General features: G+C 45.4%; 1 protein-coding gene across 1 annotated transcript in view; it reads right to left on the bottom strand.

Moving 5' to 3' along the window:
* Positions 1–19,123, bottom strand: part of LOC145850140 (sister chromatid cohesion protein PDS5 homolog B-like) — a 66,403-nt gene extending 47,280 nt beyond the window's left edge. The window contains 11 exon segments of the mRNA XM_082958303.1: positions 855–1,000; positions 2,257–2,351; positions 3,072–3,187; positions 3,778–3,918; positions 5,636–5,716; positions 8,128–8,254; positions 14,017–14,114; positions 15,910–15,996; positions 18,071–18,274; positions 19,015–19,095; positions 19,097–19,123. Coding sequence (XP_082814429.1) covers positions 855–1,000; positions 2,257–2,351; positions 3,072–3,187; positions 3,778–3,918; positions 5,636–5,716; positions 8,128–8,254; positions 14,017–14,114; positions 15,910–15,996; positions 18,071–18,274; positions 19,015–19,095; positions 19,097–19,123 — 1,203 coding nt within the window.
* Positions 19,124–19,642: the final 519 nt, after the last annotated feature.

Genomic DNA, 19,642 nt, shown 5'->3' with positions numbered 1-19,642 from the left:
AGGGGTAGGGAGAAGAGTGGAGAAGGGGGAGGGAAGGGGGAGAGAGGGGTAGAGAGAAGAGTGGAGAAGGGAGAGGGAAGGGGGAGAGAGGGGTAGAGAGAAGAGTGGAGAAGGGAGAGGGAAGGGGGAGAGAGGTAGGGAGAAGAGTGGAGAAGGGGGAGGGAAGGGGGAGAGAGGGGTAGGGAGAAGAGTGGAGAAGGGAGAGGGAAGAGGGAGAGAGGGGTAGAGAGAAGAGTGGAGAAGGGAGAGGGAAGGGGGAGAGAGGGGTAGAGAGAAGAGTGGAGAAGGGAGAGGGAAGAGGGAGAGAGGGGTAGGGAGAAGAGTGGAGAAGGGAGAGGGAAGGGGGAGAGAGGGGTAGAGAGAAGAGTGGAGAAGGGAGAGGGAAGGGGGAGAGAGGTAGGGAGAAGAGTGGAGAAGGGAGAGGGAAGGGGGAGAGAGGTAGGGAGAAGAGTGGAGAAGGGAGAGGGAAGGGGGAGAGAGGGGTAGGGAGAAGAGTGGAGAAGGGAGAGGGAAGGGGGAGAGAGGGGTAGGGAGAAGAGTGGAGAAGGGAGAGGGAAGGGGGAGAGGGGTAGGGAGAAGAGTGGAGAAGGGAGAGGGAAGGGGAGGAGGGGTAGAGAGAAGGTGGAGAGGGGAGGGAAGAGGGAGAGAGGGGTAGAGAGAAGAGTGGAGAAGGGAGAGGGAAGGGGGGGAGAGGGGTAGAGAGAAGAGTGGAGAAGGGAGAGGGAAGAGGGAGAGAGGGGTAGGGAGAAGAGTGGAGAAGGGAAGGGAGAGAGACAGACAGCAAAACGTTGACCACTAGGAAGTTCACAACATCCCATACGAATCCATTCCTTCCTAAACACACCAACTCCTACCCTCTTGTCCAGAGTCCTCTCCTTGACAAAGTTCAGCAGGGCGTCGTTGACCAGAGTCAGGTCCTTCTTGGCCGCAGTTACTATGGAGACGATGACGTCGTGACGGATGGCCTCCTCGGGGTCATGTGACCTGACCTTCAGGAATTCTGGGAAACGTAAGAGGGACAGTTTGACTCCCGATCAATAACTGAACGCTTCACATGATTGACTGATCAATTGATTGATTGACTGACTGGTTGGTTGCTAGATTGATCAACAGTTACCAGTCTTTTGCTAGGTAAGGCTGACCAATGACATCACAGAATAACTGGCTGACTGGCTAACGGATTGACAGAATAACTGGCTGGCTGGCGGGATAGTTCCGATGAGGTCCTTGGCCAGGTCTGGGTGGTTCATGATAATATTGATAGTTACCTGTGAGGTCCTTGGCCAGGTCTGGGTGGTTCATGATAATATTGATAGTTACCTGTGAGGTCCTTGGCCAGGTCTGGGTGGTTCATGATAATATTGATAGTTACCTGTGAGGTCCTTGGCCAGGTCTGGGTGGTTCATGATAATATTGATAGTTACCTGTGAGGTCCTTGGCCAGGTCTGGGTGGTTCATGATAATATTGATAGTTACCTGTGAGGTCCTTGGCCAGGTCTGGGTGGTTCATGATAATATTGATAGTTACCTGTGAGGTCCTTGGCCAGGTCTGGGTGGTTCATGATAATATTGATAGTTACCTGTGAGGTCCTTGGCCAGGTCTGGGTGGTTCATGATAATATTGATAGTTACCTGTGAGGTCCTTGGCCAGGTCTGGGTGGTTCATGATAATATTGATAGTTACCTGTGAGGTCCTTGGCCAGGTCTGGGTGGTTCATGATAATATTGATAGTTACCTGTGAGGTCCTTGGCCAGGTCTGGGTGGTTCATGATAATATTGATAGTTACCTGTGAGGTCCTTGGCCAGGTCTGGGTGGTTCATGATAATATTGATAGTTACCTGTGAGGTCCTTGGCCAGGTCTGGGTGGTTCATGATAATATTGATAGTTACCTGTGAGGTCCTTGGCCAGGTCTGGGTGGTTCATGATAATATTGATAGTTACCTGTGAGGTCCTTGGCCAGGTCTGGGTGGTTCATGATAATATTGATAGTTACCTGTGAGGTCCTTGGCCAGGTCTGGGTGGTTCATGATAATATTGATAGTTACCTGTGAGGTCCTTGGCCAGGTCTGGGTGGTTCATGATAATATTGATAGTTACCTGTGAGGTCCTTGGCCAGGTCTGGGTGGTTCATGATAATATTGATAGTTACCTGTGAGGTCCTTGGCCAGGTCTGGGTGGTTCATGATAATATTGATAGTTACCTGTGAGGTCCTTGGCCAGGTCTGGGTGGTTCATGATAATATTGATAGTTACCTGTGAGGTCCTTGGCCAGGTCTGGGTGGTTCATGAGACAGTGGGAGGCAAACTTAACACACTCCAGTCTGATGGGCACGTGGATATCATTGAACCTGACAAGACACAAACAACAACCTCTAAAATATATATATATATATATATGACCTTAAAAGCCTGAATCTATGCATCTGTAACACACAGAGCTATGTCTTACTATACTTGTGAGAACTTTTTGGGGACCAACAATTAAAAATACTATTACCCTTAAATATAACCCTAAATCTAGCCTTAACACCTAAGCCTAAACCCTAACTCTAACTCTAATTCTAACCCCAACTCTAATTCTAACCCCAACTCTAATTCTAACCCCAACTCTAATTCTAACCCCAACTCTAATTCTAACCCCAACTCTAATTCTAACCCCAACTCTAATTCTAACCCCAACTCTAATTCTAACCCCAACTCTAATTCTAACCCCAACTCTAATTCTAACCCCAACCCTAATTCTAACCCCAACCCTAATTCTAACCCCAACCCTAATTTTAACCCCAACTCTAATTCTAACCCTAAAATAGCCTTTTTACAAGCGAGGACCAGCTAAATATCCTGGTACTCACAGGTATAGTAAAACATGTACACACACACACACACACACACACACACACACACACACACACACACACACACACACACACACACACACACACACACACACACACACACACACACACACACACACACACACACACACACACACACACACACACACACACACACACACACACAGGTGTAACAGGTAAGAGGAAAGCATTTAGCCAGTATCACTGTCTCACCTGCCCAGGTAACACTGCCACAGGGGTTTGTTCTGTGCTGCCAGCTCAGAGTCTTTAGCTCCAAACATCTTAGCTAACAGCTTGACCACCTGGAGACGCTCATCATTATCATTACTCTGGAGAGGGGGAGAAAGGAGAGGACAGAGAGCGAGGAAGGGAGAGAAAGAGAGAGAGCAGAGAGAAAGAGAGAGAGCAGAGAGAGGTAGAGAGAGCAGAGAGAGGCAGAGAGAAAGAGAGAGAGCAGAGAGAACGAGAGAGAGCAGAGAGAAAAGAGAGAGAGCAGAGAGAAAGAGAGAGAGCAGAGAGAAAGAGAGAGAGCAGAGAGAAAGAGAGAGAGCAGAGAGAAAGAGAGAGAGCAGAGAGAAAGAGAGAGAGCAGAGAGAAAGAGAGAGAGCAGAGAGAAAGAGAGAGAGCAGAGAGAAAGAGAGAGCAGAGAGAAAGAGAGAGAGCAGAGAGAAAGAGAGAGAGCAGAGAGAAAGAGAGAGAGCAGAGAGAAAGAGAGAGAGGGAGAGCAGAGAGAGAGAAAGCAGAGAGAAAGAGAGAGAGCAGAGAGAAAGAGAGAGAGCAGAGAGAAAGAGAGAGAGGGAGAGCAGAGAGAGAGGGAGGGAGGGAGGGAGAGAGAGAGATAGAGGTTATCATTCAGTAAACGAGAGGTAGTTAGTTTGTCCTTGAAGTGTGTGTGTGTGTGTGTGTGTGTGTGTTATACCTTCAGTTTAAACTCTAGCTGTGGCAGTACAGACAGCAGTAGATGGCTGTCTATGTTGTAGAGCTCCAGGATCAGGTCAAACACATGTTCTGACAGATCGCTGACAGACGTCTTCCCCAACATCAACACCAGGTTGAAGAACTGATGGAGAGACAGAGAGAGACACCGAGAGAGAGACAGAGACACAGAGACAGAGACACATAGAGAGAGAGACAGAGACACATAGAGACACAGAGAGAGAGAGAGACAGAGACACATAGAGAGACAGAGAGAGAGAGACACAGAGAGAGAGACAGAGACACATAGAGAGAGAGACAGAGAGAGAGAGACAGAGACACATAGAGAGAGAGACACAGAGACAGAGACACATAGAGAGACAGAGACACAGAGACAGAGACACATAGAGAGAGAGACAGAGACACATAGAGAGAGAGACAGAGAGAGAGAGACAGAGACACATAGAGAGAGAGACAGAGAGAGAGAGACAGAGACACATAGAGAGAGAGACAGAGAGAGAGAGACACATAGAGAGAGAGAGACAGAGACACATAGAGAGAGAGACAGAGAGAGAGAGACAGAGACACATAGAGAGAGACAGAGAGAGAGAGACAGAGACACATAGAGAGAGACAGAGAGAGAGAGACAGAGACACATAGAGAGAGACAGAGAGAGAGAGACAGAGAGAGAGAGACAGAGAGAGACACAGAGAGAGAGACAGACACAGAGACAGAGACACAGAGAGAGAGACAGAGAGAGAGAGACAGAGACACATAGAGAGAGAGACAGAGAGAGAGAGACAGAGACACATAGAGAGAGAGACAGAGAGAGAGAGACACATAGAGAGAGAGACAGAGACACATAGAGAGAGAGACAGAGAGAGAGAGACAGAGACACATAGAGAGAGACAGAGAGAGAGAGACAGAGAGAGACACAGAGAGAGACAGAGAGAGAGAGACAGAGAGAGACACAGAGAGAGAGAGACAGAGAGACACACCGAGAGAGACAGAGACACATAGAGAGAGCGAGACAGAGAGAGACAGAGACACATAGAGAGAGAGAGAGACACAGAGAGAGAGAGAGAGACACAGAGAGAGAGAGACACACCGAGAGACAGAGACACATAGAGAGAGAGACAGAGACACATAGAGAGACAGAGACACAGAGACACAGAGAGAGAGAGAGAGAGAGAGAGAGAGAGAGAGAGAGAGAGAGAGAGAGAGACAGAGAGCCAGACAGAGAGACATAGAGAGAGAGAGAGAGAGAGAGAGAGAGAGAGAGACAGAGAGCCAGACAGAGAGACATAGAGAGAGAGAGAGAGAGAGAGACACACCGAGAGACAGAGACACATAGAGAGAGAGACACAGAGAGAGAGAGACACAGAGAGAGAGAGAGACACACCAAGAGACAGAGACACATGGAGAGAGAGACAGAGACACATAGAGAGAGAGAGAGAGAGAGACAGAGAGAGACAGAGAGAGACACACAGAGAGAGCATTAGTACACAAACAACTGTCAATATCACATTGCACGAGCAACTTCCGAAACCCAAGTTAAGAGGGAACGGAGGAGAGAAAGAGAGAGAGAGAGAGACAGAGAGAGAGACAGACAGAGAGACAGACAGAGAGCGATAGACAGAGAGAGAGAGAGAGAGAGAGAGAGACAGAGAGAGAGAGAGAGAGAGAGAGACAGAGACAGAGAGAGAGACAGAGAGAGACAGAGAGAGAGACAGAGAGAGAGAGAGACAGAGACAGAGAGAGAGACAGAGACAGAGAGAGAGACAGAGAGAGAGAGAGACAGAGAGAGATGAGAGAGAGAGATGAGAGAGAGAGAGATGAGAGGTGCAGTAAAGTCTACTTACATTAGTGATGTAGGGCTCTATAGCCTGAGCGGTCCTCTTCAGCAGAGCCTTGGCCAGGTCATACGCCTGCTTGTTCAGGTTCTACAACAGACACGTTTCATAAAGAAAATACACAGACATGCACAAGGTGAAACAGGCTTTTCATCACTTTTAATTGTACTTTTATTTTAAATATATATAGCCATTTAAGTAAATCATTTGTTATAGAAAACAAAAATAAATCAAATAAAATATATGTTACGGATACTGTCATTATGAGAATGGTGTCCTGCGGTACCTTTCATCACCAGCAGGGGTCTCACAGTATTACTGAACATAGAGACAGGCCGGTTCACAGTATTACTGAACATAGAGACAGGCCGGTTCACAGTATTACTGAACATAGAGACAGGCCGGTTCACAGTATTACTGAACATAGAGACAGGCCGGTTCACAGTATTACTGAACATAGAGACAGGCCGGTTCACAGTATTACTGAACATAGAGACAGGCCGGTTCACAGTATTACTGAACATAGAGACAGGCCGGTTCACAGTATTACTGAACATAGAGACAGGCCGGTTCACAGTATTACTGAACATAGAGACAGGCCGGTTCACAGTATTACTGAACATAGAGACAGGCCAGTTCACAGTATTACTGAACATAGAGACAGGCCGGTCTACAGTATTACTGAACATAGAGACAGGCCGGTCTACAGTATTACTGAACATAGAGACAGGCCGGTTCACAGTATTACTGAACATAGAGACAGGCCGGTCTACAGTATTACTGAACATAGAGACAGGCTGGTTCACAGTATTACTGAACATAGAGACAGGCCGGTTCACAGTATTACTGAACATAGAGACAGGCCGGTTAACAGTATTACTGAACATAGAGACAGGCCGGTTAACAGTATTACTGAACATAGAGACAGGCCGGTCTACAGTATTACTGAACATAGAGACAGGCCGGTTCACAGTATTACTGAACATAGAGACAGGCCGGTTCACAGTATTACTGAACATAGAGACAGGCCGGTTCACAGTATTACTGAACATAGAGACAGGCCGGTTCACAGTATTACTGAACATAGAGACAGGCCGGTTCACAGTATTACTGAACATAGAGACAGGCCGGTTCACAGTATTACTGAACATAGAGACAGGCCGGTTCACAGTATTACTGAACATAGAGACAGGCCGGTTCACAGTATTACTGAACATAGAGACAGGCCGGTCTACAGTATTACTGAACATAGAGACAGGCCGGTTCACAGTATTACTGAACATAGAGACAGGCCGGTTCACAGTATTACTGAACATAGAGACAGGCCGGTCTACAGTATTACTGAACATAGAGACAGGCTGGTTCACAGTATTACTGAACATAGAGACAGGCTGGTTCACAGTATTACTGAACATCGAGACAGGCTGGTTCACAGTATTCCTGAACATCGAGACAGGCTGGTTCACAGTATTACTGAACATAGAGACAGGCTGGTTCACAGTATTACTGAACATAGAGACAGGCTGGTTCACAGTATTACTGAACATAGAGACAGGCCGGTCTACAGTATTACTGAACATAGAGACAGGCTGGTTCACAGTATTCCTGAACATCGAGACAGGCTGGTTCACAGTATTACTGAACATAGAGACAGGCTGGTTCACAGTATTACTGAACATAGAGACAGGCTGGTTCACAGTATTACTGAACATAGAGACAGGCCGGTCTACAGTATTACTGAACATAGAGACAGGCTGGTTCACAGTATTACTGAACATAGAGACAGGCTGGTTCACAGTATTACTGAACATAGAGACAGGCTGGTTCACAGCACCAGAGACAGTGGATGCAGTGATTAGCCAACACTCCAGCCAGCGGGCTAACACACACACACTCTAAGGCTAAATACAACAGTGTGTGTGTGTGTACATTGTGTGAATAAGTAGTGTCCGGCAGGTCTGTGAAACAGTCCACGTTTTAGATGTGTGTGTGTGTGTGTGTGTGTGTGTGTGTGTGTGTGTGTGTGTGTGTGTATACAGCACTTAGTGACATCTGCTGATGTAAAAAGGGCTTTATAAATACATTTGATTGATTGACATGCATGTGTGTTGTGCGTGCATCTTGTGCGTGCGCCTGTGTGTGTGTTTTCAGTGTGTGTGTGTGTGTGTTTTCAGTGTGTGTGTGTGTGTTTCTCTGTGTGTGTTTTCATTGTGTGTGTGTGTGTTTCTCTGTGTGTGTTTTCATTGTGTGTGTGTGTGTGTGTTTCTCTGTGTGTGTGTGTTTTCAGTGTGTGTGTTTCTCTGTGTGTGTGTGTTTTCAGTGTGTGTGTTTCTCTGTGTGTGTGTGTGTGTGTGTTTCTCTGTGTGTGTGTGTGTGTGTGTGTGTGTTTCTCTGTGTGTGTGTGTTTCTCTGTGTGTGTGTGTGTGTGTGTGTGTGTGTGTGTGTGTGTGTGTGTGTGTGTGTGTGTCTCTGTGTGTGTGTGTGTGTGTGTGTGTGTGTACCTTGTGTGCAGGCACCAGATTGACCAGCACAGTGTCCAGTAGTTCCTGTGACACGCTGTCTCCCTCACAGACGATAGAACTCATCAGATCCACCATGTGCATGTGCACCTTCTGGTTGTGCCCGTTGCTACGGAAACAGGAATCAAGTAAAATCACATTTTGTCGCTATAACACTTTTCATTAAAAAATATTAAAAAAACACAGATCTTTATAGTAACTTGGGGCCGTACACTCTGTGGCCAGTTTATTATGTACACCAATCTAGTACCGAGTCAGACCCCCCTCCCCCCACCAGAACAGCCTGACTTCTTCGGGGAATGGGTTCTACAAGGTGGGTTGTTAAAAACATTGCTCAATTGGTATCAAGGGCTCTAACGTGTTCCAGGAAATAATTCCCCACGACATTCCACCACCTCCACCAGCCTGTACCGTTTAACACCAGGTAGGATGGGGCCATGGACTCATGCTGCTTTCTCCACATCCTGACTGTCATCAGCATGACGCAACAGGAACCACGATTCATCGGACCAGGTGATGTTATTCCACTCCTCAGTTGTCCAGTGTTGGTGATCGCCTGCCCACTGGAGCAGCTTCTTGTTGTTTTTAGCTGATAGGAGGAGTGGAACCCGGTGTGGTCGTCTGCTACAACAGTCCATCCGTGACGAGGACCGATGAGTTGTGCGTTCCGAGATGCCGTTATTTGTCTGTTTGTGGCCCAACTGTTAGCTCGCACGATTCTTTGCCATTCTCCTTCAACATCTCTCATCGACAAGCTGTTTTTGCCCACAGGACTGCCGCTGACTGGATGTTTCCCATTTGTGGCATCATTTTTTCAGTAAAACCTAGACACGATTGTGTGTAAAATGCCCAGCAGGCCAGCCGTTTCCTAGATACGGGAAGGGACGCGCCCGGAACCCAAGATCATAGCACGCTCTTGTCACTCGTTCCCGCCCATTCTAACGTTTAATCGAACAGTGGCTGAATGCCTTGATGCCTGTCTGCCAGCCACGGCCATGTGACTCACTGTCTGTAGGAGCTAACCATTTTCGTGAACGGGGTGTACCTAGTAAACTGTATGCATCACTGTATGTATCAAGCATCTAGGATTGCTGATCTAGGATCAGGTCCCCTCCTGTCCATGTAATCTTATTCATTGTGACATAAAAAGGTCAAACTAATCCAAAATCAGCTCTCCTATTCTGAGACACTTGATACATACGGCCTTCGGCTTAAAAGGGCAACTTCGCCACGTTTGAACTTTTCTTTGTGACATCACAGGATACACTGTAAAAAAATTATTCTGTGGGGGAATTGAAATGGACAAAAATAATTTCACAAACATATAGTTAATAAAAAAGGTGTTCAAGTCGTTTTAATGATTTGTTATTTTCATTTTACCCCCCCCCCAAAAAAAAAATATATATATTTAGAGGATAATTAAAGAGATAAAATGTTTATTTTAATACATTTAGTACATTATTATAATAACTCACCTTAATAATTTTAAGTTGTTGCTAACAACTTGCCCGTTTTTAGAGCATTGTGGGTAATTCAACATTTAGAGAGTGATTATTTTACACAATGTTGTACGCATGATTGAAGAAAATAAAAGTATACTTCTACATTAGTATTAAGCAGCGTGTTGTGCTATGAGGTGTAATGATCACGATAACATCAAAAACCGTCAGGCAGAATGACATTCAATGATCAGACCACCATCACCATCCTTAATGACAAGAGGCTAATTCAGCAACATGCACTGCTTTCAGTCCAACCCCCAGGTAGAATACTCCTGGTGGGCTGAACACTGCTTTCAGTCCAACCCCCAGGTAGAATACTCCTGGTGGGCTGAACACTGCTTACAGTCCAACCCCCAGGTAGAATACTCCTGGTGGGCTGAACACTGCTTACAGTCCAACCCCCAGGTAGAATACTCCTGGTGGGCTGAACACTGCTTACAGTCCATCCCCCAGGTAGAATACTCCTGGTGGGCTGAACACTGCTTACAGTCCAACCCCCAGGTAGAATACTCCTGGTGGGCTGAACACTGCTTACAGTCCAACCCCCAGGTAGAATACTCCTGGTGGGCTGAACACTGCTTACAGTCCAACCCCCAGGTAGAATACTCCTGGTGGGCTGAACACTGCTTACAGTCCAACCCCCAGGTAGAATACTCCTGGTGGGCTGAACACTGCTTACAGTCCAACCCCCAGGTAGAATACTCCTGGTGGGCTGAACACTGCTTACAGTCCAACCCCCAGGTAGAATACTCCTGGTGGGCTGAACACTGCTTACAGTCCATCCCCCAGGTAGGATACTCCTGGTGGGCTGAACACTGCTTACAGTCCAACCCCCAGGTAGAATACTCCTGGTGGGCTGAACACTGCTTACAGTCCAACCCCCAGGTAGTAGACTCCTGGTGGGCTGAACACTGCTTACAGTCCAACCCCCAGGTAGAATACTCCTGGTGGGCTGAACACTGCTTACAGTCCATCCCCCAGGTAGGATACTCCTGGTGGGCTGAACACTGCAACCCCCAGGTAGAATACTCCTGGTGGGCTGAACACTGCTTACAGTCCATCCCCCAGGTAGGATACTCCTGGTGGGCTGAACACTGCTTACAGTCCAACCCCCAGGTAGAATTCTCCTGGTGGGCTGAACACTGCTTACAGTCCAACCCCCAGGTAGAATACTCCTGGTGGGCTGAACACTGCTTACAGTCCAACCCCCAGGTAGAATACTCCTGGTGGGCTGAACACTGCTTACAGTCCAACCCCCAGGTAGAATACTCCTGGTGGGCTGAACACTGCTTACAGGCCAACCCCCAGGTAGAATACTCCTGGTGGGCTGAACACTGCTTACAGTCCAACCCCCAGGTAGAATACTCCTGGTGGGCTGAACACTGCAACCCCCAGGTAGAATACTCCTGGTGGGCTGAACACTGCTTACAGTCCAACCCCCAGGTAGAATACTCCTGGTGGGCTGAACACTGCTTACAGTCCATCCCCCAGGTAGGATACTCCTGGTGGGCTGAACACTGCTTACAGTCCAACCCCCAGGTAGAATACTCCTGGTGGGCTGAACACTGCTTACAGTCCAACCCCCAGGTAGAATACTCCTGGTGGGCTGAACACTGCTTACAGTCCAACCCCCAGGTAGAATACTCCTGGTGGGCTGAACACTGCTTACAGTCCAACCCCCAGGTAGAATACTCCTGGTGGGCTGAACACTGCTTACAGTCCAATCCCCCAGGTAGGATACTCCTGGTGGGCTGAACACTGCTTACAGTCCAACCCCCAGGTAGAATACTCCTGGTGGGCTGAACACTGCTTACAGTCCAACCCCCAGGTAGAATACTCCTGGTGGGCTGAACACTGCTTACAGTCCAACCCCCAGGTAGAATACTCCTGGTGGGCTGAACACTGCTTACAGTCCAACCCCCAGGTAGAATACTCCCTTGGTGGGCTGAACACTGCTTACAGTCCAACCCCCAGGTAGAATACTCCTGGTGGGCTGAACACTGCTTACAGTCCAACCCCCAGGTAGAATACTCCTGGTGGGCTGAACACTGCTTACAGTCCAACCCCCAGGTAGAATACTCCTGGTGGGCTGAACACTGCTTACAGTCCAATCCCCCAGGTAGAGATACTCCTGGTGGGCTGAACACTGCTTACAGTCCAACCCCCAGGTAGAATACTCCTGGTGGGCTGAACACTGCTTACAGTCCAACCCCCAGGTAGAATACTCCTGGTGGGCTGAACACTGCTTACAGTCCATCCCCCAGGTAGAATACTCCTGGTGGGCTGAACACTGCTTACAGTCCAACCCCCAGGTAGAATACTCCTGGTGGGCTGAACACTGCTTACAGTCCATCCCCCAGGTAGAATACTCCTGGTGGGCTGAACACTGCTTACAGGCCAACCCCCAGGTAGAATACTCCTGGTGGGCTGAACACTGCTTACAGTCCAACCCCCAGGTAGAATACTCCTGGTGGGCTGAACACTGCTTACAGTCCAACCCCCAGGTAGAATACTCCTGGTGGGCTGAACACTGCTTACAGGCCATCCCCCAGGTAGAATACTCCTGGTGGGCTGAACACTGTGCTCCACAATACCTACAAAAGTAGGTTCAAATGCCACATGATCAAATACAGTGAACAACGTTAAACATGAAGCGTTTTCGAAACACTAATATGTTGGCTTCACTAAAAATATATCAACTCATATTGAATAATATTATCAGTATATCCAATACATTTTTATGCGTATTATTAATTCCCTGAACTTACCATCAGTTACATCTACTAATAATATTAAGTGTCTTCTTGTTGCCGTAAATTATTTTTATAGTGTAGGACTAAAAGAAAAAACAGATTTTTCTAAATGAGTTTCAAACCCAAGGTATTTTCTTGCTCTCTCCCCCATCGTCGCCACGAATCTCACTGTTAGAAAAATAACTGTTTTTACATTTTGATGATGTCATCGGGTACCATTATTTATTTTTTTACTTTATTTTTATATATATATATATATATATATATATATATATATATATATATATATATATATATAATTATATTTTTTTCTACAAAAGCTGATTTCACATATGACGACACTGGTATTGTGCTGGAGATAAGAGGTTGAAAAGTGGTAACAACATCCCCCCCACTAATGAGCAGCATCCAGAGCCAGACAGACTAGGATGAAGTTAACAGACACTGATGTAAAATCAGTTTTTGTATGTTTCCTCCCTGATGGTTACTGTTAGGATTGGGGGGGTTGTTAGCTGATCCTAGATCTGGGCATTACTCACATTGCTAAGACCATTACCCTCTCTCTATTCACCAAGATAAAACACACACAACAGTCATCACAATAGTTAAAAAGGTATTTTAAAAGACAATTCCAATAAATGCAACAGTTGGACGATGGATGAAGACACTCCAAACTTATTGAATTGTTCAAATCCTTCAGATATCGACTAAATTACAGCACATAAAACATTTTACTGGCACGGAGAAATAATTCATGGATTTCAGGGATTTAGTTGGGAATTCACGTTTGTTTTCTTAGAATGCAGTCATATACACACGTTCTAATGGTATCAGGTATCAGAATAAATACTTCTGAGGTAAAAATGAAGAAAATGAAATGTGCCTCATTCGCGTTAATACACTGGGCGTATTTACAAATATGATGGAAGTGTGGAGCCGCTGCGTTACATCCCAAACGAAGCTTTTAACGTTGTGATCGACGTAACGGAAAGACCATGTATTCCACCGAGCCCATTTCAGACGCTACCGGGGTGTGTTCCACAGGTCATTACAAACATTTCCACGGTCATTTCCACGACAGGCACAAGTTAGAGTATTAAAGAGTGACAGGGGTAAAAATGAAAGCAATTAATCCAGCGAGATTTAAGTGACAAGCGGATTTTGCCCCCCCCCCCTCTCAAACACAGGAAATAGATGGCTGAAAGAAAACAGATCCTCAGGTGGGCGGGGCATGAGCGTTACTACACACAAGCTGCTCTGATCTCGTTCGACTAGCTCACTGCCAAGTTCTCTGCTGCAGAATTCAGCCCTCAAGGCTGTGTTGAGTAGATGGAGAGGGGGGGGACACAGAGAGTGAAAGAGGGGGGGACACAGAGAGTGAAAGAGGGGGGGACACAGAGAGTGAAAGAGGGGGGGACACAGAGAGTGAAAGAGGGGGGGACACAGAGAGTGAAAGAGGGGGGGACACAGAGTGAAAGAGGGGGGACACAGAGAGTGAAAGAGGGGGGGACACAGAGAGTGAAAGAGGGGGGGACACAGAGAGTGAAAGAGGGGGGGACACAGAGAGTGAAAGAGGGGGGGACACAGAGAGGGAAGAGTGTATATGTGGTACATACTTGATGACCTGGAACAGGGTCCTGTAGAGCTGAGTAAAGATCTCATTGCTGTCCTCCAGCTCAAAGCAGATGTTATACGACTTCACCCACGCAATGTTCTACACAGAGAGAGAGAGAGAGAGAGAGAGAAAGAGGAGGTTAACACTATACAGAGAGAGGAGGTTAACACTATACAGAGAGAGAGAGAGGTTAACACTATACAGAGAGAGAGAGAGGTTAACACTATACAGAGAGAGAGAGAGAGAGAGAGAGAGAGAGGAGGTTAACACTATACAGAGAGAGAGGTTAACACAATACAGAGAGAGAGAGAGAGAGGTTAACACTATACAGAGAGAGAGAGAGGTTAACACTATACAGAGAGAGAGAGAGGTTAACACTATACAGAGAGAGAGAGAGAGAGAGGTTAACACTATACAGAGAGAGAGAGAGAGAGAGTTTAACACTATACAGAGAGAGAGAGAGAGAGAGAGGTTAACACTACACAGAGATAGAGAGAGAGAGGTTAACACTATACAGAGAGAGAGAGAGAGAGAGGTTAACACTATACAGAGAGAGAGAGAGAGAGGTTAACACTATACAGAGAGAGAGAGAGAGAGAGAGAGGTTAACACTATACAGAGAGAGAGAGAGAGAGAGAGGTTAACACTATACAGAGAGAGAGAGAGAGAGAGAGGTTAACACTATACAGAGAGAGAGAGAGAGGTTAACACTATACAGAGAGAGAGAGAGAGAGAGAGAGAGGTTAACACTATACAGAGAGAGAGAGAGAGAGGTTAACACTATAGAGAGAGAGAGGTTAACACTATACAGACAGAGAGAGAGGTTAACACTATACAGAGAGAGAGAGAGAGAGGTTAACACTATACAGAGAGAGAGAGAGAGGTTAACACTATACAGAGAGAGAGAGAGAGGTTAACACTATACAGAGAGAGAGATTAACACTATACAGAGAGAGAGAGAGGTTAACACTATACAGAGAGAGAGGGGTTAACACTATAGAGAGAGAGGTTAACACTATACAGAGAGAGAGAGGTTAACACTATACAGAGAGAGAGAGGTTAACACTATACAGAGAGAGAGAGGTTAACACTATACAGAGAGAGAGAGGTTAACACTATACAGAGAGAGAGAGGTTAACACTATACAGAGAGAGAGAGAGGTTAACACTATACAGAGAGAGAGAGAGGTTAACACTATACAGAGAGAGGTTAACACTATACAGAGAGAGAGATAGGTTAACACTATACAGAGAGAGAGAGAGAGGTTAACACTATACAGGGAGAGAGAGGTTAACACTATACAGAGAGAGAGAGAGGGGTTAACACTATACAGAGAGAGAGAGGTTAACACTATACAGAGAGATATGGTACATATTCCATCTCTGACTGATCTCACTCTATGCATCTTAATAAGCATCAATCGTCACTGGCTGATGAAAACCTCAACTCAATTTGCCAATTATTTTGTATAGTTGTAAATACCTGAAAAGTAATTCACCCTCAAAATACTCTTAATATTTCATGCCTCTAAGACCAAGAAAATGGATTCAAAATAATTATGAAACTTCAGAAGCTTTGTTAAATGGGAAAATATGGTCATTTTTTTATTTTTCCTGAAAAGTTGATCTTTTGGAAATAAGAGGTTTTCATCAGCCAGCGACGATATGTAATGAGCAGTACACTGACCCCTGACCTCCAGCTGGTAGAGGTATCTGTTAAACTGACCCCTAACCCCTGACCTCCAGCAGGTAGAAGTATCTGTTAAACTGACCCCTGACCTCCAGCAGGTAGAGGTATCTGTTAAACTGACCCCTGACCTCCAGCAGGTAGAGGTATCTGTTAAAGTGACCCCTGACCTCCAGCAGGTAGAAGTATCTGTTAAACTGACCACTTACCTCCAGCAGGTAGAAGTATCTGTTAAACTGAGCACTCTTGGTGTCCTCCAGTCCTTTCAGCTGGCGAGTGATGAACATGAAGATATCCTGAAAATAACAACCATGAACGCACAACCATCAATAACCATTAGAAGCAGTCTACAGACCAAACACGGATGTGTTACTTTAGGCTGACTAACTGTAGCTAAAGACAGAGTGAAGGGTCTAGGCTAGCCTTATTGTCTGTGGCGATCTCAATTGGCAAGAGTTGAGATCGCCAGCTGAAAATACTTTTTGGGATTCCAGATTGTTCTGGCAATTCTCACGTAGTAACTTCATTGGGAGGAATGATTTTTGACATGTTTTTAACATTTGTATCACAAACCACTTGAGAATATCATGATGAAATTGGCAATTTTTAACCCTTTTCAGACCTATACATGCTTCCTGTAAGACAATATGATGGGTAAACCTTACATGATACAAACATCATCTTAGTGTCATTTAGGGCTGTCCCCGACGTAAAAAAAATAATAAAATAAAAATAAAACTTAGTCGACCGAGAGTCATCTGTTCTTTCGACCAATCGATTTGGTCAACATTTTAAAATGTGTATTTGTTCCATATATAGACACACCCTGTTTGAATAAAATCAACTATATATGTTGGCTACTGAGCTTGTCTGATGCTTTAAGCACTGGAATTTAAAAATGAAGACAAATTACTAAAGAGGGCGCCAGAGATCAATATACTCTAACCAGAAGAACATTAATACCTGCTCCAGATCCCCTCCTCCCGCTGTCTGCCGGCCTTTGCAGATTGTGCCGTTACACTTCTGAAGTACACCAACGGTCGGCAACTTCTTCCATTTGGAGTGCCAAGTTATCATACCATTTCTACTGATCTGCGTGCCAAGTGTGCACCAGGAGTGCTTTTCATGGAACAGTTTATAATAATGTCTTCATTTCGCAAAATCAATGGCATTTAGTTAATCAAAATTCTATCCAAATAAAAATGATAAACACAAAAAAAAAGTTACTTTATTGCCAACTATGTAAAAATTGCCTATATAAATCCAACAAATAAAAACATAGCAGCCTGCAGGTAGAAAATATCCTGATAACAATAAATATCCTATGAATCACATTGGCTACCCATGTGGACCGTCTGCAAGGAACAAAATAGCAACTATTGTATTAAACTTGGTCCTGCCTCAAACTTGTAACATTGAAGAAAATATTTTGTGTCCTCAGAGTTTCCTGCGCCAGTGAGCTCTGGACAAACAGACACTGCTCTCGGCTATTTTGTGCAAAGGGATAAGAAGTAATCAGGTAGGACTATTTTATTAAGTTTCCACCGGATCAGAGAATGCCACCCCCCCCCCCGTATGCTGAGTGGTAATTGAAAGGGAGAGCGCTGGAAAGATTTTCCAAATTGACAATAGTTCCTCAATGAAGCCTTTCTCAAAGGATGTAAAAACAGCCTTTCTCAAAGGATGTAAAAACAGCCTTTGTTTACTGGCTGTTTAAGGTCGAAGAAAAACATGAATTGAGAAGCTCCACGGTGATGGTGAGTTAAGCCAATCAGAAATAGTATCAGATCTCCATATGGACACATTTATAGGCCTACATTAACGCGCAGGCCATGTAGACGAGTCCTACTTCTATATGTGTAATCAAGTGCAATGTCCTTACACAAGATTGACAGGAGTGTTCCAAACAAAAAGACAATGAATAAATTGACAACTGGTTAATGGAATGAAATAAACCTAAACTTATTTTCCTCACAAGTGTAGCCTACAATGAAACAACGTGTCCACTCCTACAATGACACACTATGAGGAGTATGATGACAGCAAGGTCACGTCTGTATCATGGACGGTTCACAGATCATAGGGTCTTACATGTATAGGTCTAAAAAAGGGCCTAAAAACAGCCACTTTCGTCATGATTTTCAAAACAATGGGTTTGTAATGCAAATGTAAAAAGCATTTCAAACATCCTTCCTCCCAATGAAGTTTCTATGTGAAAATTGCCAGAACAATCGATACGCCAAAAATAATATTTTTTAATCCCGCTGGCGTGGAATCGTCCTAGTTATATCGAGGTTTACCTTCAGTTTGTCAGGTGATGTGTAGGGAGGTTTACCTTCAGTTTATCAGGTGATGTGTAGGGAGGTTTACCTTCAGTTTATCAGGTGATGTGTAGGGGGCCTCTGGGGCGTAGATCCTGAAGATGTCGGCCAAGCAGCAGGCCACTAGGAGGCGAACGTCCTTGTCAGGGTGCTTCAGGAAGAAGTCAGACGCCAGATGGAGAGCCAGGTTCAGGTACAACTCCTTCTCCTCCTCACTGTCCTGATCCATGTCCATGAACGTTTTCACCACCATCTGCAGAGAGAGAAGAGAAGAGAAGAGAAGAGAAGAGAAGAGAAGAGAAGAGAAGAGAAGAGAAGAGAAGAGAAAGAGAAGAGAAGAGAAGAGAAGAGAAGAGAAGAGAAGAGAAGAGAAGAGAAGAGAAGAGAAGAGAAGAGAAGAGAAGAGAAGAGAAGAGAAGAGAAGAGAAGAGAAGAGAAGAGAAGAGAAGAGAAGAGAAGAGAAGAGAAGAGAAGAGAAGAGAAGAGAAGAGAAGAGAAGAGGTGGATTCATTGATTGACTGACAGGTTGAGGTAAAGCTCCTTCTCTTCCTCCCCGTCTTAATCCATGTCCATCTTCACCACCATCACACATCAAACAATCAGGTAGTCAAACAAGAAAATCACAGTCAATCTTTATTATCCTGTATAAGGGCTTCTTCTCCATGGTCCGTCTAGCATGGGGCCACAAATTCAACAGTTCAACTGAAAAGGAGGTCCAAGAACACATCCTTGCGGGACTCGAGTATAATAACACACAGTATAATAATAATAATCATCATAATGTAGGGATATAGCAGGGCTGTTCAATTGCCAGAACACTTGTTTTTTTTCTTCCCCTTAGTATCTAATTGCACTCATCTCGTGTCCCAGGTCTGAATTAGTCCCTGATTAAAAGGAGATGAAAACCAAAAGTGTTTAGGCCTTCCAGGAGCAGAATTGAACAGTCCAGGCTAAAGGGCTGTGGTAGGGCTGATAAATAGAGACATTACTGACCTTGAGCCGACGGACCATCTCCTCCTTGGAGATGTTGCTGGAGATCTCCTTGACCCCCGGAGGGTAGGTGATCTTCCCATCGGGCCGCTCGAGACTTAGAGTGAGCCATACTCCCAGCTCAGTACTCCTACACAGAGACAGAGAGACACATACACTTAGAGAGAGCCATACTCCCAGCTCAGTACTCCTACACAGAGACAGAGAGACACATACACTTAGAGAGAGCCATACTCCCAGCTCAGTACTCCTACACAGAGACAGAGAGACACATACACTTAGAGAGAGCCATACTCCCAGATCAGTACTCCTACACAGAGACAGAGAGACACAGACACTTAGAGAGAGCCATACTCCCAGATCAGTACTCCTACACAGAGACAGAGAGACACAGACACTTAGAGAGAGCCATACTCCCAGATCAGTACTCCTACAGTGTAATGATGCTAACAGTTAACCATTAATTGGTTAACAGCCAACAATATATTTGACTGGTCATGCATACCAGTCTATTGGTCAATTTGCGTAATTTTGTGGAATTAAATTGAAGTGTGTATTTTCTTTAGTCGTCATGCATCTTATTTACCCACAGTGCACAGCATACAGAACATAGTTTGAGGAACGGAATAGC

The sequence above is a fragment of the Salmo salar genome, chromosome 11, assembly GCF_965601325.2.
Source record: "Salmo salar chromosome 11, fSalSal1, whole genome shotgun sequence".
Taxonomy (NCBI): domain Eukaryota; kingdom Metazoa; phylum Chordata; class Actinopteri; order Salmoniformes; family Salmonidae; genus Salmo; species Salmo salar.
The sequence above is the reverse complement of the archived record's forward strand: the minus strand, read 5'-3'. Positions and strand labels throughout refer to the sequence as shown.